At 56.6% G+C, this 19,621-nt stretch overlaps 1 protein-coding gene across 2 annotated transcripts; it reads right to left on the bottom strand.

The window, feature by feature from the left end:
- Positions 1 to 640: 640 nt before the first annotated feature.
- On the bottom strand, positions 641 to 18,770 carry TRPM2 (transient receptor potential cation channel subfamily M member 2). 2 transcript variants are annotated; one of them, XM_027661937.1, is made up of 33 exons: positions 18,411 to 18,770; positions 16,767 to 17,033; positions 16,353 to 16,438; positions 15,744 to 15,912; positions 15,087 to 15,267; positions 14,510 to 14,676; positions 13,842 to 14,022; positions 13,137 to 13,198; positions 12,739 to 12,939; positions 12,281 to 12,383; positions 11,954 to 12,075; positions 10,845 to 11,195; positions 10,310 to 10,447; positions 9,556 to 9,685; positions 9,172 to 9,317; positions 8,927 to 9,039; positions 8,581 to 8,797; positions 7,915 to 8,033; positions 7,477 to 7,609; positions 7,169 to 7,340; positions 6,767 to 6,950; positions 6,403 to 6,581; positions 6,141 to 6,273; positions 5,935 to 6,022; positions 5,268 to 5,355; positions 4,770 to 4,921; positions 4,181 to 4,257; positions 3,990 to 4,091; positions 3,640 to 3,726; positions 3,369 to 3,474; positions 2,752 to 2,853; positions 2,166 to 2,282; positions 641 to 1,943 (listed from the first exon to the last, which is right to left on the bottom strand). In XM_027661937.1, the coding sequence occupies exons 2-33, from the start codon at positions 16,959 to 16,961 to the stop codon at positions 1,818 to 1,820; spliced, it is 4,527 nt and encodes a 1,508-aa protein (XP_027517738.1). In that variant the 5' UTR covers positions 16,962 to 17,033; positions 18,411 to 18,770; the 3' UTR covers positions 641 to 1,817. The 2 variants fall into 2 exon arrangements, with proteins under 2 accessions (XP_027517738.1, XP_027517739.1); XM_027661938.1 differs by having other exon boundaries at positions 8,581 to 8,794.
- Positions 18,771 to 19,621: the final 851 nt, after the last annotated feature.

Here is a 19,621-nt window from a genome sequence, read left to right as displayed (position 1 = left end):
GGGAGTGGGACCTGGTGGCCAGGGCGATGGAACAGCCAGGCAGCACCCCCACGGGGCTGCAGGAAAGTGGCCGCACGGAGCACCCCTGTACGGAAATTAAGTGCTGCTAATGAAGTTTCAGCAATTTTCCGGAGGCTGCCGTCCAGACGGCGGGTCTGGAAGCTTGATCAGCTGCTGTAAGGGGTGATCGCCCCTTCCCTTCCTGGCCATGCCTCCAGGCTGGACCTCCCTGCACCCGTGTGGGCTGTCAGCAGATGGTCTCCTGACCTCTCAGCAATGGGAGACCAGGAGCAGATATCAAACAGTCCACAAGAAATGGGAGAAGGCGCCGAGCCAACACCTTGGAGTACATCTCCCATATTGACTCCTAACAGGTCAAATCATCTCAAACACCCATGTCTAGTAGAAGGTGTTCTTGCCCATGGCAGGGGGTTGGAAAGAGATGGTCTTTAAGGTCCCTCCCAACCCAAAGCACTCTGTGATTCAGCCATCATTGGGGGTGAGTCAACAAGCAAAGTGATTTTGTGCAACAAGATTGGGGTGAGAACATTCAAACTGGGCTCATCCTGGAAGTGTGCTCCAAGCATGGCCTTCAGGAATGGCCCCTGTTTAAACAGCATAAGAGACCACCAGCCTGTAGTTATTTAATACATGGTTTATTGAGCTGGGTTGAATACATTGCCAAACCGAGCCCCCTCCCCTCACCAAGCCCCAGCACGTCACTGGTGAAACTGCCTTTGTGCTGTGGTGGCCACCAGTGTGGGATGAATAGCCCAGGCTGGTCAGTGTCTGATCCATCAGGAGAGGGTGGGGGAAGTGAAATCCCACCCTGAGCAGTCCCAAACATAACCTGCTACTGTGGGGCTCTTCTGGGGGACCAAAAAATGTCTTCACTGTGCCTGGTTCTCCCCACAGCGGGCAACAGAAAATGTGAGTGAAAGACCCCTAAAAGCAGGGATATCTGGGATTGACACACTCCTGTCCCCTCTCCTGTCCCTACCTGCTCAAGGGACCGTAGAGCACGGATCACCTGGTCCCAGCAAGCTGCCCCTTTCCATCCACGTGCACCAGGGGATGGGGACAGGCAGGTGACATTTAGCTGGTGCCTTGGCTCAGACAGAGGGAGGGAGTTCAGCGACAAGCTGGAGCTCAGCATACACACAGGATTACATATCAGTGTGGGGCGTGGCGGGTGGGCCTGTGCAGAGCTATGAAACCACAGATATATAAGCCAAGAGCTGCTCACACCTTTGGAAGTGCTGGGTCACAGCTCAGGACCATGTTGTTGGGTCTGAGGCAACCAAAGATATGGAGACAGCTGCCACAGGAGTGACTCCAAGCCTTCTCCAGAGCAATCCTTTGGGATCTGTGGCACGGCAGCTGGCAGGGCTCAGAGCAGGAGCAGGGAGCAGAGATGGATATCCTTGTGGAGTAGCTGGGGCTGGTGAGCCCTCAGTGCCCACCCCGAAGCCAAGAGCAGGTTGGAGCTGAGGGAGGGATCACCTTGCAGGAACAGCCCTGTGGCTCTGCATGGCCCAAGCTCTGGGCTAGTGCTGTGGGCTAATGTGGAAGCACCAAGACACAAGCTGGGGCTGAGCTTGGTCGCTCAGGTGACTGGGGTGCACTGTCTAGGCAGCCCCTGCCCCAAGGAGGGGACACTTTTCCTCCCAGAGACCTGCAATGTACATTCACAGAAGCACCCAAAGTACCTTGTCTCCAGCAGTTCCCTTGGTCTCACAGGTGAACTGGGGTGGAGCTGCAGGTCCCAGCCAGAACCTGCTCTGGGGCAGCAAGAGCCCTGGCCTGTGCTTGAGGCCTCAGTAGTAAGCACCGAGGAGGGTTGAGACCTTGTGTAGGAGCTCCTTGTGGTTGGCATGCAGGGGGATCCTCTTATCCAGCACCTGCCAGCGGATGCACAGCTCCGGGTCGCAACCCTGAAGGAACTGGAAGGGGACAGACATCATAGATGTGCTGCTGGAGAGGGGCCATGCCAGCCACACTCAACAGCACTTCTAGTCCCCAACCTCCTGCCCTTTCTTTTTGGGGTGCACACTGGGGTGGCACCCCATGTTCATCCTCATGTTATTCCCCCACTCTGTGCAGCTGGAGAATCCCACTCCTGCTGAGAGGTGGGTCAGGGAGCCACAGGGGTGACAGCCCCATACCGAATTCAGCCGCTTCATCTCCACGTCGTTCTGGTTGTCGAAGTGGACACTGACAGCGACCGTCTCGACCCAGGCATTGTCCGTGTTGCGGGGGTCATCGAGGTACCCCTTGTGTACCTGTGCTCGGTGACAGAGCTGCCACATCAGCAGAGCCCCCACCACATCTCTGAGGGCACCAGAGGCCCTGGGGGTGGTGGGGTATTGCCCTGCAGCTCCTCTGCCCCACTGGAGACCAGCACCCCATTCCCACTGCAACTGGAGCCATGGAGAGCGACTGCAGCAGGCACAGACACTGGAGTGGGCAGCCACCCCCCCCCGCTCTCTGTGCTGCTCCAGACCTCCACACATGCATTACTGCATGTCTCCACCTCCTCCAGCCATTCCTCCCTGGTGGGAGCAGTGGCCACCAGTGGCCCCTGTACCCTGGGGCACCCATGTGGCCCTGTGACACCATGATGGACACATGTCTCTGTACTGCGGTGATGTCCCGATGTGCCTCTACTGCCCGGGGTGATGCCTGCATGCCCCCATCCCAGTGGGACACTCACATGACCCAATACCACTGGGATACCCGTGTGCCCCCCACCTCAGTGCCTTGTTTCAGCAAGTTCTGGAATTGGGGCCAGAACTCCCGGCGGAGGATCCACTTGAGCTTCAGTGGCAGTGTCTCCCCTGGCTCCAATGACCCCTGTGCCAAAGGAGATGTCAGCCATATGGCCTGCCATCAGCACAGCCCAGCCTCCCTCCCTTCCACCAGCTTGGCCATCAGGCACCACTGCAGATGGTGCCACAAGCTCTCGTGGTGCCTCCTTTCCTCCCTCTCCCGCCTGAAGTCCTCATCTCTGCCCAGGCAGATGTCTGAATGTGCCTGGTGCAATGTCTGTGAAAGGATGCTTTGCCAATGGCTTAACACGCTCACAATGAAGGACATGTGAGAACTGAAGCTGTGGAGGAGGAGGAGGAGGGAAAGGCAGGAGACAGGGGCTCAGGTGTGTGGTTGCATGTAATGGGACCATTGCTCACCCAGCACCCCTGGCATGCAGATGCTTTGCAGGAGGGTCAGAGGTACCTCCTCAGCCAAGGTCGCAACATGTACCTGTCATTCCCCCTTTTCTATGGGACATCCATCCATCCATCCATCCATTCACTGCTCCCATCTCCCAACTCCATCTTCTGCACCAGCTGTTTTCCCCCAGCTCTTACCCCAGGCAGAGCCCAGACATCTGACAGTGGGTACTGGGCTACCAGCACTTCCAGCGTCTTCTTCAGACTCTTCCTTATAATGGACCCATCCAAATTCCTCCTCCAGCTGTGAGAGAGGCCCCTGTCATGCTGCAGCTGCACTTGGCTCCCCTCCTCCCAGCAGTGGTCGTATTGGCAGAACCGGGTTTGGCCAGGTCCCAGTCTCTCCAAGGTGCTTCCATGCCCCCTTTTCCATCCCACATGCCCAGCCCCGTGGTCCCCACACACTCACCGAGTCACGACGGGGTGCAGGGCATGGTTGGGCCCAAAGCAGTGGAGCCTCCCACGGCCTCGCAGCCCCGTCCTGCCCATGGGGTTCCTGTCAGAGTGAGAGTGAGGGGGCTGGGATGGTGCCACAATCCCTCTGTGCACCCCTCTAGCACTTCCCTACCACTGCACCCCACCTCTTTTGAGGTGCTGTGGTGGTTTTTTGGGGATGAGCCCTGAGCACGATGCATGACATTACCCCTGCTGCACCATTAGCCACAGGAAAGCGGGATGGGCTCAGGTGCCCCTGGACTCTCTGTCTCCTAGTCTTGCCTCCCAGCCCAGCTCCCAGCTCCCTGTGGTGGCTGCACTCACAGTGGCAGCCCGTCCCGCACGGCGTAGAGCCCGTGGAAGCTCTGCCGGTCGATCAGCCCATCCATGGTGTTGTAGTTGATCTTCAGGAGAGACTCCAAGGAGCTGGGGGTGGGAGGCAGCCCGGTAGGGAGGGCTGGCTGTGCCACCCAGGAAAGGGGTAGAGGAGTGGAGAGCCATGGGGGAACACTCACAGGCTGAAGGGGTCCTGCACAGCCATGTCTTTGTGGTCAGCTGAGTAGGCAGGGGGGTCATAGAGCGGGAAGTCCACCTGCGAAGCACGTGGCTGTGTCAGGACTCCCTTGCATCCCTGCTCTGGTGGCAGGCAGGGACTGGGATGTCCAGGGACACCTTATGCCCCAGTGTATTGCTCTGCACAGCTTCTAGCATCACTGCCCAAGTGATGCTCCTGGCTCTGCTGGGGGCTGAGCTCAGGGTCTCAGCCGATGGGATCATGCCCCCATGGAAGTCAGTGCTGGATCCTGTCCCTGACCCTGAGCCAGCCCTGCTTCAGGAAGTGCAGAGGCAGTTGATTGTACCCTCTGTCTCCAGCCAAGCATCCCCAGGCATCCCTGCAGCAGATCCCAGCAGATCCCAGCAGCAACTATGCCCTTGTCTCTGGGAGAACCTCAGTGCAGCCGCTCCAGGAAGACACTTGTCTCAGGGCTTGGAAGAACAGCAGCTCCCAAGTGCAATGAAGGGTCTATTCCTCCTCCCACCACTGCCAGGGTCTGCCCCACACCCCCTCCTCCCAGCCCCACTGCCTAGGGTCACAGATCTTACCTCCCAGGGCACCTTCTCATCTGGCACAGGGAAGCGGAGGGTGTGAGAGCCTGGGTACAGGAGGTTTCGGGCAAGCACATGGTACGGGGGCCGTCTCTCCTCAGCTTTCCCCTCCAGGTCAGCCTCCTTGAAGTCTAAGGCTCTAGAGGAGCCTGTGAGACATACACAGACAGCAGGGTCCCACAAAGCAGGACACTGAGTCCAGTACTGCGGACCAGGGCTCTGCCGAGGGGGCTGGCTGGGTCTCTCCATGGGGATGCTGACATCCCCTGGGGACCTGGACCCTGGCTTCCCTTCCAACAGGTCCTGGAGGAAACCTCAGGGAAGGTGGAAATGGCCAGAGGAAGGGCTGGATGGCCTCATGGAGCCACCAAAGCTCCCAAGACCAAAGGAATCTCTGCCTTGATGTTGAACAGAGAGGTGCAAGGGGCTGCTCAGCCCTGGTCTGGGGCCCTGGGCTTCCCTGGTGCTGCTGGGGTGGAGTTGTGCTCCACTTACCCACGGCTGGCAGGTCCTCCCCTGAGCTGAAGCCATTGCCCCGCAGTGCCTGCATCATCCACCTCAGGGCCTGGGCACTCTGATGCACCTGTGGGGGACAGCAGAGGGTCACCCCCCGGGTCCCCCTACCCCTGAGTAGCGCAGGATCCAGCCCTGGCAGGTGGCACTGCTGCCCTTGGCACTGGCTGCCAGTCCCCATGGGCAGCAGCGATCCTGTCTGTGTCCTGATGTTTGCCTTGGAAAACCATCTCCAGGGAAACATTTTTACAAAGCACGTGGAAATGGAAGTGGAAACAGGAGGTGCCAGGGCTGGGTCGGCTCCCTGGCCACCCCACTGCTTGTGTGGGGTGTGGGACGGCTTCAGAGAGTCCCCATCTTCAAGAGGTCTGGAGGGTCCTCTTAGGCCAAGGAGAAGAGCTGGTTCAGCTCTAACTCTTTGGTGACCAGTGGAGGCAGCGGCTCATCCCACCACTTCCCACTTGCATTCTGTTCCCTTTGGAGTCAAACAGAACATTCCCCAAAAACCTTTTCCACTTGGATGCTAATGGCAATGAAGCTCAAACTGTCTGAAGGGGTATTGATTCAGACAGATTTTGTACTCTGTTCAGTTGACTTAGCCCCTGGAAAATATCATCTTTCTTGGGTAGTTGCTCTGTTTTTGCCTCACCTGGTCTTCCAGAGAGCCCAGTCTCTGCTCCACCACCCCTGTCCTCTTCACCCGGTCCAAGTCCAGCAGCTCTGCCAGTACATCAACCCTGGAGGGACAGTGCAGATCGCAACCCCCTCAGCAGCCACTCCTGCACTGATCCCAACTGTTCCCTGCTCAGGGCGCAGAAGAATGGAAGGAACTCTCTGTCTCAGGAGTGACAGTACCTCTGTGCAATGTCCCGGATCATCTGCTCTGTGTTCTGTTTCTCCTGGCACTGCTGGTGCTGCAGGTAGTTCTCCTTCAAGAACATCTCCCATGAGAGGAGGGCAGCTTCCTCGTTCTTCTCCAGCTTCTCCTCTGCCCAAAGAAAGGGATGGCAGTGCTGTCAGATCTCTGGGCATCTCAAACCCCAGGACCACAGCCCATGTGCCCATCCTCATGCCCCGAGGAGGGGGCAAAGGGCAGGAGAGGGATGGTGGTCCTCACTGAGTTTGTGGTGCGTGGCCGGCCGGCGGAGCAAGCCACGCCGGACCAGGAGCTGCAGGTGGTTGAGCAGGATGAGGGGTGGGGGCGCGGGTGGGCGGCCGTGGTACTCCTCAATCAGGTCATGCCGCTGGAACTTCCAGATCTGGTCTGTGTGCTCCTGGACCTGCTGGAAGGTGTAGCTGGGGCAGAGCCCAGGTGTCAGCCGTGCCAGGGGGATGAGGGGACACATCATGTCTGAATGGTGTCCCAACTCCTACCCATCTCCCTGATCAGCCCTGACCCACAACTGCTACTTCCATCACATCTATAACCCCCCAAGCGGGATCCCGCTGCTTCCACCAGATCTCTAACCCCTCAGACTCACTTGAACATGGCAATAAGGAGATTGAGGAGGAGGATGTTGGTGAAGAGCAGGTACAGGCACAGCAAGATGACCGTCAGCCACTCTGGGAAGATGGGCTTCTTGTTGTCCGCGTTTGTCTCTGGGCACTTGGGCTTGTAGGGGTCGGTCCCGTTGGGGCTGCACTGGTCGATGTTGAAGTTGACCCCTGTGGGAGGGCACAACATGACTCTGTGGCGACCAAACCTCAGGGTGTCTCAGGGAGCACCAGGCAGGGATTTGACCTCCATCTGCCACATCCCAGGTGCTCTGCTCACTGCCACCTGTTGGGAATTCCATGGGCCAACACGGCGTGATTTTGGTACATTGGCCTTGTCACAGCCACCCTGCTCGTGCCATGTGCTGTCACAGGCTGGAGTCCCTTACCATCGATGTAGGAAGGAATCTGCCCAAAGATGGTCAGGTAAGAGTGGTAAACCACACCACGGAAAAGCCACTCCACGCGCTCCTCGTTGTGGATCAGGATAGCCTGCTTGGCCACCCCAAAGGACACTACCCACACTGCCAGCAGGAAGAGGAAGAAGAAGACATCCTTCATCTGCAAAGACAGAGGGGAAGGATAACTGTGTCCTGGAGCAAACTCCTCTCCAGGAGGGGATGACAGGGGTGGCACATCCGGCTGCTCTAGCAGGATGGTCCAGCATCACCCTGGCAGGATGAAGGGGAGCTCTCACCATGCGCTTCACAATTATGATCTTGGGCCCCAGCGTTTTACTGACTGTGAAAATGTGCATCAGGCGCAGGCAGAAAATGATAAAAGCCAAGGACAGTATGATACGCCCAGGATATAATGTCGATGGGATCAGCCTGGGCACAGAAGAGAAGGAAGGAAACACCTCAGTGCCACCAATAAATCATATAGAATCATTTAGGTTGGAATTACTGTGAGCATGGTGAGGCCCTGGCACAGGCTGCCCAGAGAAGCTGTGGCTGCCCCATCCCTGAAAATGTTCAAGGCCAGGTCGGACAGGGCTTGGAGCAACCTGGGCTAGTGGAAGGTGTCCCTGCTGTGGCAGGGGGTTGGAACAAGATGAGCTCTAAGGCCTCTTCCAACTCAAACCACTCTGTGATTCCACGATTCTATGAAAATACTATCGAGCTCTGCAGCTTACCTGCAAGTCAGCCCTGCGATAAAGACTAGGATGGCGCAGATATCCAACTTGTTCCAGAAGTCCTTGAAGTACAGGGAAGCCATTTTCACAAGCCCAAGCCCATCTGGATCATACAGCAGCTGTTGGGAAGAGAAGAGGAGTTGGGTGTAAGATACTCATGTGCCTCACAGAGGGGAGGTATCACAGAGATCAGCTGGCCATCACTGGACACTCTCGCTGACCCGAAGGTAACCTAAGCCTATGGGCTTTTCTATACAGGCATGGAAGGAGCATGGGGACACCTGGGACATGGAGTCTTCAGGCTGGGGGAGAAAGGCACTGAGGCATTGAAGCAAAAGCTGAAGAAACCTTGAATATCAAGCAAAGCGTGTAGACGCTGCGGGGAATTCACCCAAGGAAGGAGGTGAGTCCTCCATCTCCTGACATTCCCAAAACCCCATGTTCTTCTGGATGTGCACACGGCTAGGTCAGGTGCAGCCAAGGAGATTCTCCAGCCTCAGAGATGGGGGGATCTGGTGGTTCCATGTGCTGGGGGGACCTCTCCGAATGGATGGTGACGTGAGAAGCAGCACGGGAACGTGAGCTGCTCAGGACGTCCCAGGAGCCCCCAGAGGGGTGTCTCTCCTCCTCTGCCACCTCCCAGCCCTGGCTCTGCCTGCCCCGCACCTGGCGGGTCTCCTCGCACACCAGGGAGAAGAGCCAGAAGTAGATGAGGTATTCCCGCCAGGATGGAGTCGGCTGGAAGTCAACCATCAGGACGTAGGCAAAGAGCAGGAGGAAGGTGAAGTAAGAGAGGATGTTCATGAGGAAGATGACGACGGGAGCTGTGAAGAAGGCTCGGAGGCGTGTCAGGCAACCCATCGGCTGCAGCCTCTTCTCCCTGCTGGGAGCAGGGTGGGTGTGGGCTCAGCTGCCCAGCGAGATTCCACGGCAGCTTCCTCCAGCCAGCCACAGGGTGAGGCTGGAGGAAATCCCTGTCTCCGTGCATGCGTGCCCCAGCTGCCAGAAGTACCTGAAGATGATGAGGTTGGTGTAGAGCAGGGGGAAGAACAGCATGCATGTGATCACCCGCCAAAGCCCGTTGTCCACACACAGCTTCCCCCACCAGACCTTGGTGAGAAAGGCCTGTGAGGAGGGAGGAAGAGGAGCGCTGGTTACAGGGGATGAAGGGCAGAGCCCCACTGCTGCCTGCAGAGAACCCTGGATCTTGAGGACACTTGGACACGTCCCCTCCCAGCATGGCTGCTGGGAATGCACCTGGACACCCCCGTGGGACACAAAATTCATGTTCTTGGCCTCCAATGCCAGCTGCAGACAGGTTGTCTTCCCCCAGGCTTCAGAGACACGGGTGAGAAGCTTCTGTGCTCTCTCTTCATCCTTACGGTAGCAGTCTGTGAACACACCTGCACGGGCAGGTACCAGGGAGATGAGGCTGAGTTCTGGGACAAGGCACCCACAGAGTCACCCTTTGCAGCAGGATCAGGACACTGCACCTCACAGTGGTACTCCCTGCACTCCCACCACCACCTGGCACAACCCTTGGAGCACCATGACCTCAATTCTGATGACGGGACCCCCCCATCACCCCCAGACATCTCCTGGGCGAAGCTTGCCAGCCCTATGGGGTGCCCTCCTGCTCACCAATCGCCTTGTGCTCGAACTGCTCGGCCAGGGCCAGCATGTCATCAGTGGTGTCCGTGTCCTCCTCCTCCTTGGCCAGCTCCTTCAGGATCTTGCTGCAGGCGAGTGCAGCTGCCATGCAGTCCTGGCTCTGAGACAGAAGAGGACAAGGAGAGCGTGGACACTCTGTCTGTCAAGTTCCATCAGTCCTGCCGAGCCCTCCTCAGCATCCACGGGAGGGAAGGCAGGTGTCCCAAGCAGACTGGCACTCAGGATGGACAGCTTGCTGTGACAAAAGCTCAGCTGGGCTCCTCTATGGGTAACCCACTGCCACAGGGAATACAGGGACAACCCTGCCCTCCTCATGGGATGCATTAGGTGATGGGATGGAGTGACTCCTCAGCATGCTCACCATGCCACCAGCCACACTGCCTCTTGTCTTGGGGTGCTGTTTATGGGTGGAAGCCTTCTCCAACCCAGCTGCCGTGCCCCTGTGTGCTCAGCCCTCTCTCAGCCTGTGCAAGGACTAGCCCACTTCTGGCTCAGAGCATCCCCTCTTCCCATTTTGGCCAGGAAGAGAGGGATCTGGCCTCATGGTGTAGCTGGGGATGAACACCAAGTCCCCTCAGGCTGTCTTCCCTTTGGCTGAGGTCAGGCTTGGGGCAGCTTGCCTGCTATCCCAAATCCCAGCAGGTACCACTGTTGCCCTTGGGGCTGGAAGGTTTGGCTCCACCTGAGCCCCTCAGCCATGACCACCAGCTCTAGGCTGTGATACCTGGGCCCAGATGATTTCTGCCAGCTCCTTGCGGTTCTGGACCACAGCCCAGATGAGCAGGTCTCGGACAGGGTCCATGGTGAAGGTGACTCGGCCAGCAGAGCGCTTGTAGAGGGACCGGAGACTCGACCCCTGAACCTGCAAGGTGTGCAATGGTCAGACCCTGTTCCCTCAGCACAGAGCCACCCAAACCCTGGGTACTGTGTCCACCACCCATGGAAGGGACTTTGCCCAGATAGAGGGGTGGCCAAGACTGGACTTATCTTGGAAATGCCAGGATCAGGTGGAGCTGTGTACCCACCCCACTGGGTCCTGCCCACCAGTCATGCAGCCACATGGTGCTGCAGGTGTAGGAGGGTGAGAGTTGCACCTAGAATGCAGGGCGGATGACTCAGGCAGGGCTTTAAGGGTTTTTCAGTAGGATTATTGAGCAGACAAGAGGACAGAGACCCAGCTGCAACCTCCAGGATGTCTCCCTGAGCTGGTGTCCCCTCCCCACTGCAACCCTGCCATCAGGTAACCTGGAGATGCGTACGTTCAGCTTGATGTGCGGGACGGGGATGGAGAGCCGGGGCCGCTCCGTGTGCTTGGGCTTGGGGTACAGAGGCTGCGTGGAGCAGCCCAGCAGCTCCCGCAGCACCTGGGAGACGTGGTGCAGCTGGAGCCTTGGCATTTTGGAGCCGGCTGTGTGCTCTCTCTCCTCCAGCAGCACCTTCTGCAGCTTGCTATGGAACAGGCAGGATGGTGCCAGGTTGTCATACAGGTAAACCAGGGTGTCCCAGGTGACAAAATCCTTGAGACGCACTCCCTGCTCCAGGAACAACTTCACAAACTCTGGCTTGTTGGAAATCAGGGCAGCTGCCATCACGGGGTGGAGATCTGTGGGCTGGCAGGCCAGAGGCAGAGGTGAGAGGCTCCATGGTCTCAGAGCAGAACCCCACCAGGCTCCACACTCAGGGAAGATTTTATCCCTGAGTGCACAAGGAGTTTCTGGATGTGAAAGAGCATCTGAGAAGTACTAGGACTTGTGGGACATCTCCAGAGACACACTGGTGGATTAGTACACTCACTTCTCTGGCAGTGGAGCCCTCTGCTCGCTTGGCTGCCAGGTGGAGGGATGGATAGAGCAGAGAACAGCTTTCCCAAATTCATGAATATCACACAATCAACAGAATGACTTGGTTTGGAAGGGACCTTAAAGCCTATCTCATACCAACCCCCTGCCATGGGCAGGGACAGCTTCCACTATCCCAGGTTGCTACAAGCCCCATCCAGCCTGGCCTTGAATACTTCCAGGGATGAGGCATATACCCCCAGATATTTCATTTTTGGATTCCTAGTTCCCTCCAGCTCTTCCGAGTCCCACCAAAGGTACATGACCTGGGGGAACCCAAACTGGTGACCAAAATTGGAAAATCCCTTCCAAGACCCAAAGATCCATCAGAAAGGATGGATAAACCTGCTCAGCTTTGACCTCTGCTTGGGAGCACTTTTGAAAAACAGGAGAGATTAAGAGCCCTTGGCAATGCAGTGGGAGCTCTAAAACTCTCCCCAAGCACAGCTGAGGTGAGAAGTGTCCTCCATATCTGCAGTCCTGACAAGCTGTTAAGCCTGACCAGACAAGCATCACAGATACTGCCTTACCTTCCAGTCATGGTCATCTGTGAAGATCTCACTCCGGGCAATGTCCACCCTGTTCCAGGCCACAGCTAACTTCAGCTGATGATCCCAATTCTCACGACCAAAGTGGTCCTGGTTTCGGGATGCTGCATGCAAAGTGCATATGTTAGAAGAGAGGATCAGCCTCGGAGGTGTGGCCCTTTGTTATAAACATCTCTTCCCAATCAGCTCAGGATCACAAGGTTTGGGGACCACTTTGGTGATCCTCTAAGTCAGTCAGCTGCAGGAGGTGACTTGACCCCCAACCTGTTCACCTTGCCCCATCCTCCTAAGCAGCCCCTCACCCCTCACCTTTGAAGAGGGCCTGGAGGATGGCCACATCCACATCCTGCTGGCCATATTTGCCCTCTCTGAAGATGGTCAGGAGCTGCCGGCTCCGCACTATGTCTTGGATCTACAGGAAGAGCTGTGGGTAAGATATCAGCAGCAGCATCTCCTCCCTGCTGCTTCCCACAGCTCCCTGCCCTGTGCAGGGCAATTCCTCACTCCACTCGGGTTGCCTGCAGAACCCCTGTGCTGTGTCCCACAGCCTGGCTGTGGCTGATCCCAAACACTCCCTCTCTGCCCAAAGGGAGCAGACAGCAGAGGAGCAGAGCCTGAGGCCACGGGGTGCTCACCAGGACAATGATGAGGACGGCTGGGGGCAGATAAGCTTTAATTCCCTGCTGGGAGCCTTCCTGCTCATGGGCTAGGGCCCCTGGGGACCCCTTTGGTCTCCACAAGCTCAGAGGAGCCTGCAAGGGGCTCACCTTCTTGGTCCACTCCACCAGCTTGCCCTCAGTGAAGAGCTCATAGGTGTCATGGAAGAGCACACTCAGCTTCTGCTGGATCAAGGCGATGGTTATCTTGGACACGGGCAGGTTGGCCACCTGTGCAATGACATCGGCCACACGGCCAGACCCTTCCACGATCACACAGGGCGTCCCATTGGTGATGGCGTTGTAGATGGTCTGCAACAGGGTGGGGACGCTGGTCCTGATCCCACCCAGACACCAGCAGACCCTCACTGAGCCTGGGACCCCTCTGCTGCTCCCAACACTCATGTCAGGGTGGCACTGCGCTCGCTCCGACACCGAGACCAGCACCCCGGGAAGGAGCTGCCCCCTCCACCTGCCCCATCCTCAGCTCGGCAGAAGCAGTTCCTTACATCGAGAGTCCCAGGGCCTCCTTCCAGAACCACACACACGATGGGGATCTTGATGGCAACACCTGCAGGGAAGCAAAATCCAGGGTCACCTCCCCATAGGGCAGATCCCCCTCATGTGGTCCCCTCTGAGTGGTGGGTTGGGAAAGGCAAAGTGGGAGCTTTGTCCCTGACATGTCAGGCTTCCGGAGAGGCAGGGAAAAATCATAGCAGGTGCTTGTCTGGCATGGCAGATCAGACACATGGTGTCTGATTTTTGGGGGTGTCCTTTACAGGGCCAGGAGTTGGACTCAAGGATCCTTATGGGTCCCTTCCAACTCAGGATATTCTTTGATTCCATGATTCATGCTTGCTGATGTATGTGTGTGCATGTGTTAGAACAGAAAATCATCTGCACAGCAAGAAGATGCCACCTGGAAAGCCCCTTGGAAGCCTGGCCCTTTGGGAGAAATGACTCTCCCTGATCAGCTCAGCAACACAAGGTTTGGGGACATCTTTGGTGACCTCATAAGTCAATCATCTGGTAGAGAAAGGGTCTTTGATCTATGTCACTGAGGAAGCAGGTTCTACATTTATCATGGCAACCCTCTCAGGTTGCTTGCCCAGATCCTCCAGGGATGCCACAGCCACTCACTGGAGCCCAGGATGGACACCCTCACCAGGGAATGGCCTATCCCTGCCTCAGGCTGGGCTGTGTGTCGCTGTTACCTCCTTTCACCTTGGTCTGCTCCGAAATGAACTTCTCCAGCTTGGTCCTCAGGGGGATTTCCACCCCGTACCTCCCGTGGGTCCCATCGTCCACCAGGATGAAGTGGGAGTGGTTGCTGTCCAGGCACGACAGGCTGCCTTGGTTCTCCTCATCCAGCACGTACTCAGCAGGAAAGCCACCCTGTAAGGTGCAGGAGGAGACACTCTGGGAGAAGCCTGGCACAGGAGCACCTGATAGCCAAAGTAACCAGCATGGGGGGCCAGCATGTGGAGACAGTCTGGCCAAACAGCCATCCCTTGCCCCCCTCCCCAGCGCTCACATCAGCCTTGCCCCACATACCCTCACACCCACAAGCAAATATCAGCCCATGACCCTGGAAGTATTCAAGGCCAGGTTGGACGGGGCTTGGAGCAACCTGGTCTAGTGGAAGGTGTCCCTGCCCATGGTATCCTTGGAACTGGATGATCTCTAAGGGGCTTTCAAACCCAAACCATCCTGTGACTACGATTCTATGACCATCACTCCTTCTGGTGCAGCTGGGTTGTACTGGGACTGGCAGCCACAGTGACATCTAGAAGCAGCTGTTCCCACCACAATAGTTGGCAGGACTTCCCCGGCAGCCGAGGTGCAGGCAAAGCAATCCCCCCTCCGGCTCTGCCTGGCTCACCATGGGGCAGACGAGGCTCTCCCGGTTGTACACGGTCCCCCAAGTGGCAATGCCAATGGTGACAATCTCGCCCTCCTTGTGGCTGCAGCTCAGGATGAAGTCTCTCACTGCCTCTCCCACCTGTTTCATCACACCAGCATGGGACCCCCCTGTAATGATCCAGGCTCCTGGGGGTCACAGAAGGGCAAGGAAAGGGAGAGGTTCTGCTCAGAGCAATCTCCAAGCATCCCCCTTATTCCTGCAGGTCCTCAGGGATGCTCCATCCCTGCCCTGGCAGCACAGGAGATGCCTTCTTCAGCACCTCTCTCAGTCCAGCTCCCTCTGAGGTTGCCTGCAGTGACTGAGCAGGAACAGCCCATCCTTGGTGGAGGTGGTCCAGGCAGGGACCTACAGGTCTCCTGGACCAGCTCAGCATCTCTAGAACAGCCCAACTCAGGGAACCTGGCATGGCCAGGTGACATGTCTCTCACCCACTACCATCACAGGGATACCCTCTGCATCCAGATCTCCTTCAAAGGTCCCTTCCAACCCAAACTATTCTATGATTCCATGATTTTATGATTCTGTGATCTCTTACCTGTTGTCTGGGCCACCTTGACTAGCCCTTGCCGGAAGATGTTCTTCAGCCTTGGCTTCATGATGAAGTTTTTGGCTCCCCCGGTGACTGAGATGAGCAGGTTGGGTGCATCGAGGCCCCAGTGCTGTGTCATGAGGTGGTAGATGACCCGTGGAGGGGTGTCTGAGGAGACACGCACATACTGCAAAAAAAAGGGAGCATATACATATCTTGGGTATAAACAATGGGGTCAGGGTAACAGGCCACCTCCACCACAATCCCTCCCTTCCCACCAAAGAGCATGAGGCTTCCCAACACCATTTCCCAGCATAGCCATGTTGCTGCTGCTCCAGGTCTTTGTCCATGACCCTGTTCCCATTAGCTTCCCTGTGAACGAACATTCCCAAGACAAACCGAAGGACAAGGACAGGGAACAGCCACTCCTTTAATCACAGGTCTCACAGTGTGAAGAGCAGCCTTGTGTTTTCAGAAATGGACGAAGACTGAGAGGGAAGAGGGTTCCTGTCCCATCCCCCTCCTCTGCTTGGGTCAGTGTTGCCCTTGGGGCAATCCCACCCTTTTCTAATATTCTCTCACTCAGGAGGGAAATACTGCCATCCTTTTGGCAAGGCCCAAACACTGGCTCCCCATGCACCACAGGTGGGACAAACCAGTCACCTTCCCTGTCTTCTGCCCCAGGCCCGTGAAGCGGATATCACCAAAGGCATCTGTTGGCATTTCCTGGATGTGCCTGCTGGGGTCCCATTCCTTCCCCAGGAAGATGGGAGGCTTGGCACCATCATCCAGGTGCTGTTCCCTGAGGTAGCCACACTCACACACGATCCTCCTGAAACACACACCAACTTTGTCTAGAACAGCTGAAACTCGAAAGGCCCAAGCCCAACCCTCCTGTTCTCCTTAGGAACACCATGGGTACTCACATCTCCCACCCAGCCCCTCCTCCAGCTCAGAACTTGTGCAGAAACAAAGGTGTTGTTTGGGGGGAAACTTAGGAAAAAAAGAATAGATATTTCCACCTGTAGAGATTTAGTATACAAATATTTAGGATTGAAGTGACTGCCTGCAAAAGCATTGGAAAGGGTTAGGATGTCTGGGACACAGAATCTCAGCCATGTGGTGACACACAGCAGGGTGAAGAACCAGTTAAAAAGGGATTTGTGAATCCCTGTGACAGAAAGGTGGGATTTTCTGGTGCTGTAGCTTTGTCACCAACACCTGCTTCTGCTCTCCTGGCAGGGGAGGGGAAGGGGGGACTGTCTGACTTACCCAGAATCTGATGTCTGGGAGCTTTCCACAAAGTAGGTGCACTCCTTCTTCCGGATGTTTTCAGGAATCCAGGAAATAAGATTTTCCTGAGGGAGCAGGAAAAGCAGCAAGGGGTCAGGGTTCCTGGAAAGGGCCAGAAGTTGTGCCAGGGGCCAGACACCCAGGTGGTGGGAGCACATCTGGGTGCTTCCTTGGATGTGAAGGATGAAAGCTCCATCGCTGTCTGCAAGGACAAAGCCACGTGTACCCCCAGGAGAGGGGACATGAGTGCTGAGCATGTACCTCAGATATCTGGGGGTTTTCTGTCTGCCCCTAAAACTAATCTGATCTGTTATTAATGCTCCTGTTAATGAGCACTCATTAAGCCCATGTGTGAGCCCAACCACCCCATCTTCTGTTACCTCCTGAACTTGCCTTTTCATTGCTGCCAGTGGGGAAATGTGCCTTCCGCCTGCTCTTCGAGACGCTGCTACTGCTCTGCTGCAGGTTGGGGACCACCTCAAAGTCACTCATCTTCCTGGGGTGTGTGGCAGGGTCATCTCCTCTCTCAGGGCACACCTTGTTCAGCTCGGAGGGGAGCACCTTGGCGCACCGGCCACGCACGGACATGGCTCCTGTGTCTTGTGCTTCTCAGCCTCCTCTCTCCTGTTCCTAGGCTGGGAGGTCCTGAACATCCCCATCCTGAGTGCAGCAGAAGAGAGTCAGAGAATCATGGAGTGGTTTGGGTTGGAAGGGGCATTAAAGCTCATCTCGTTCCACCCTCACCTGCCATAGGCAGGGACACCTTCTGCTAGACCAGGTTGCTCCAAGCGCCGTCCAAAGGGGCCTTCAAAGTAGAAGGATACCCATGAACTGAAAGCACCAAGGAGCTCTATCCATCATTCCCTGGGTGGAGACTGGTCCCTGGGAAACCTGCCATCCCCTCACCATGATCCTGACACAGGGGCCACATGGGTGGTGAACCAGCCTTGGTGTGCACCATGCTGCCCTGGGGTGTCCACAAATTGCCCCCACCACCTTCAGCCCGCAGCTCTCCTTGCCTGCTCTCTGCTGCAGGCAGCTGGGATATTTCTGGCAGCAGGGAGAGCAGGAACTAGGTCTCTTGTGTGAGCAGCCCGAGTGTGGCCCTGCATGGAAAAATCTGTATAGACACACACACTGGCTGCAGAGACCAGGTGCTCCTCTGTGCAGGGTCCAGTGTCCCCTGTAAAGGTGCCCTGAGAGCCCTGAGGTGCACACTGGCTCCCTGCATGGTGGGGGCTGCAAAACTCCTGAGCCCCCACTGAACACTCATAGCCCCCTTTGCTGAGATGGGAGAGCTGCTGGAGCAAAGGGGGATGGTGTCCCCCAAGGGGGCATGGTGTCCTCTCAGGGGAGCTGGGATTAGGTAACAGAGGAAGCATCAAACTCAGATGATGCTCTGGCCAAGCTGTGGGGTTTAAGGAGGATTTTGGCTGCCTTTCTACAAGCCAAACTCTGAATCACACCCAAGGGTGGGAAGTCCTTGTGGGAACAAGGAGTGGTGAAGAAAAATCGTGAAGCAGCAAGGGAAAGCCCTTTTATCAGCCTCCCCCTTGGGATCTACACAGCCCCACTGACCTTGGGAGGCAAATTTTGGCAGACTGGCTTTCTGCATCAGCACAACACGCAGCAGATCTGATTTCTTGAGAAAGAGTTGTCAAAATAAGGTCAAATGCACCCTTAATTCTTGTCTGTGGCCCCCCAGGGCAGGCAGGGTGATGGGGGCTTGGGGCATGGACAGAGGCAGCTCATAAGCCCATTCAGGAAGGGCTCCCACCCTGAGTCCTCCATGGGCACCTCGGGAGAGACAACTGGGCTTCACACCTGGAATACATGTCCTTAGGAGCTCAGGGACAAGGACAGAGTCTCTCCCGCAGCACACGCTGCCTGCCGCCCCAGCTTGGGGGATCAGGTCACCCCTCGGCCGCACAGGGTGGTCTCAGCACCCATCGGGACGGGGTGCAAAGCCGAACAACTGCCTGTGAACCTGCCCATCGCCCTCCCCTCCGCCGGCACCACCGGAGCGGCTGCCCGTACCTTCCCTGCAGCATCCTCCGGCCGCATCACCGGCTCCTCCGCTCCGCTCCTGCCGTAGGGATTCAGCCTCTCGTCCCTCTCCTCCGGCGAGTCATTTTGTCACTGGAGACACAGGCGACGAGCGGAGAATAGGGCAGAGCTGCCTGCAGAGAGGAGGAGGTGGCAGGCGGCTGGCAACTTCCCAGCAAATCAGGCTGCGGAAGCGATCCCTGCCGAGGAGCTGCAGCGCCTAGGCAAGCCCCGAGTTTGCTGGAGAGGCTGAGTCACGCTCCCCACTACCCGCAGTCCCGCTGCCGTCAGCTCCACGCGGGGCGAGACGCTCCATCCCGAGCCTCTCTCTGGTCCCAGGGGCTGCTGGGACCCCAGCACATGGATGCTGCCGGAAAGGGGCGGCGGCGCTGGTGGAGGCTCGGGCGCGTTGCAGGCTTGGCAAGTGTGACGAAAAATCCCTTCCCTAACTGTCAAACAGCCTTTATATTACAAAAGTGTATTAACTTTATATATATATATATATATATATATATACACACACACACACTATATATACTAATGATCCACTGCAATGTAATGAGGCAGTGAATTTTACTGGAGACTTTGGTATTGTTTGTGCTGAAGTAAAACATGAAAGGGTAGCCCAGCCCTGGGGAGAAGAATTTTGCTTCTGCGAAGCTCAACACAGTCCCCAAGGGATGAAGAACATCCCTGGGATACCCAGGGATGGGTATCCCTGCAGCATCCCACCTCTCCAACAGAGCTCTGAGACCCTCCCAGCATCATCCGGTGTCACAGGTCAGTCACTGCAGGCAGAGGGACTCAGGGACAGCTGGATCGATAGATAAGCAGCAGAACGCTGCAGAAACAGAGCGGCTTTGCCATGTTTTACTGTGATTGGAGATTTGGTAGTGTGGGTGTTAGTGCTCAGTCAAGTCAGGTTGTACCTGAGCGTTTGATGGGTGTGAGAATCCCATGTAAAACCACATTCGGGTGCCCTGATTTGGCTGGGACATCTCAGGCCCAAGAAGAAATATTTACCCTTGTAATTCCATCCTTTGCATCCCAGCCTGGTGCCTTGGTCAGCACGGGCCAGGCATTAACTTTTATTGAGGAACCTCATGTAACACCACAGGTGACGAAAGCCTTTTGGCTGGTCCTTCCCATCTCCCCATTCCAGATGCTCTCCTCCTCCCATTACTCTCTCTGCCCTAAATGAA

This window comes from Corapipo altera, unplaced genomic scaffold (genome assembly GCF_003945725.1).
Source record: "Corapipo altera isolate COAL_440 unplaced genomic scaffold, ASM394572v1 175, whole genome shotgun sequence".
NCBI classification, from domain to species: Eukaryota; Metazoa; Chordata; class Aves; order Passeriformes; family Pipridae; genus Corapipo; species Corapipo altera.
This window is presented reverse-complemented; position numbering and strand designations above follow the sequence as displayed.

Coding starts and splice junctions, on each gene's coding strand:
- TRPM2 (XM_027661937.1), bottom strand. CDS start 16,961: ATGTCCGTGCGTGGCCGGTGCGCCAAGGTGCTCCCCTCCGAGCTGAAC. Junction 16,439..16,766: donor CCACTGGCAGCAATGAAAAG/GCAAGTTCAGGA, acceptor CTGCTCCCTCAG/GAAAATCTTATTTCCTGGAT. Junction 12,940..13,136: donor GAGGCCCTGGGACTCTCGAT/GTAAGGAACTGC, acceptor ACCCTGTTGCAG/ACCATCTACAACGCCATCAC.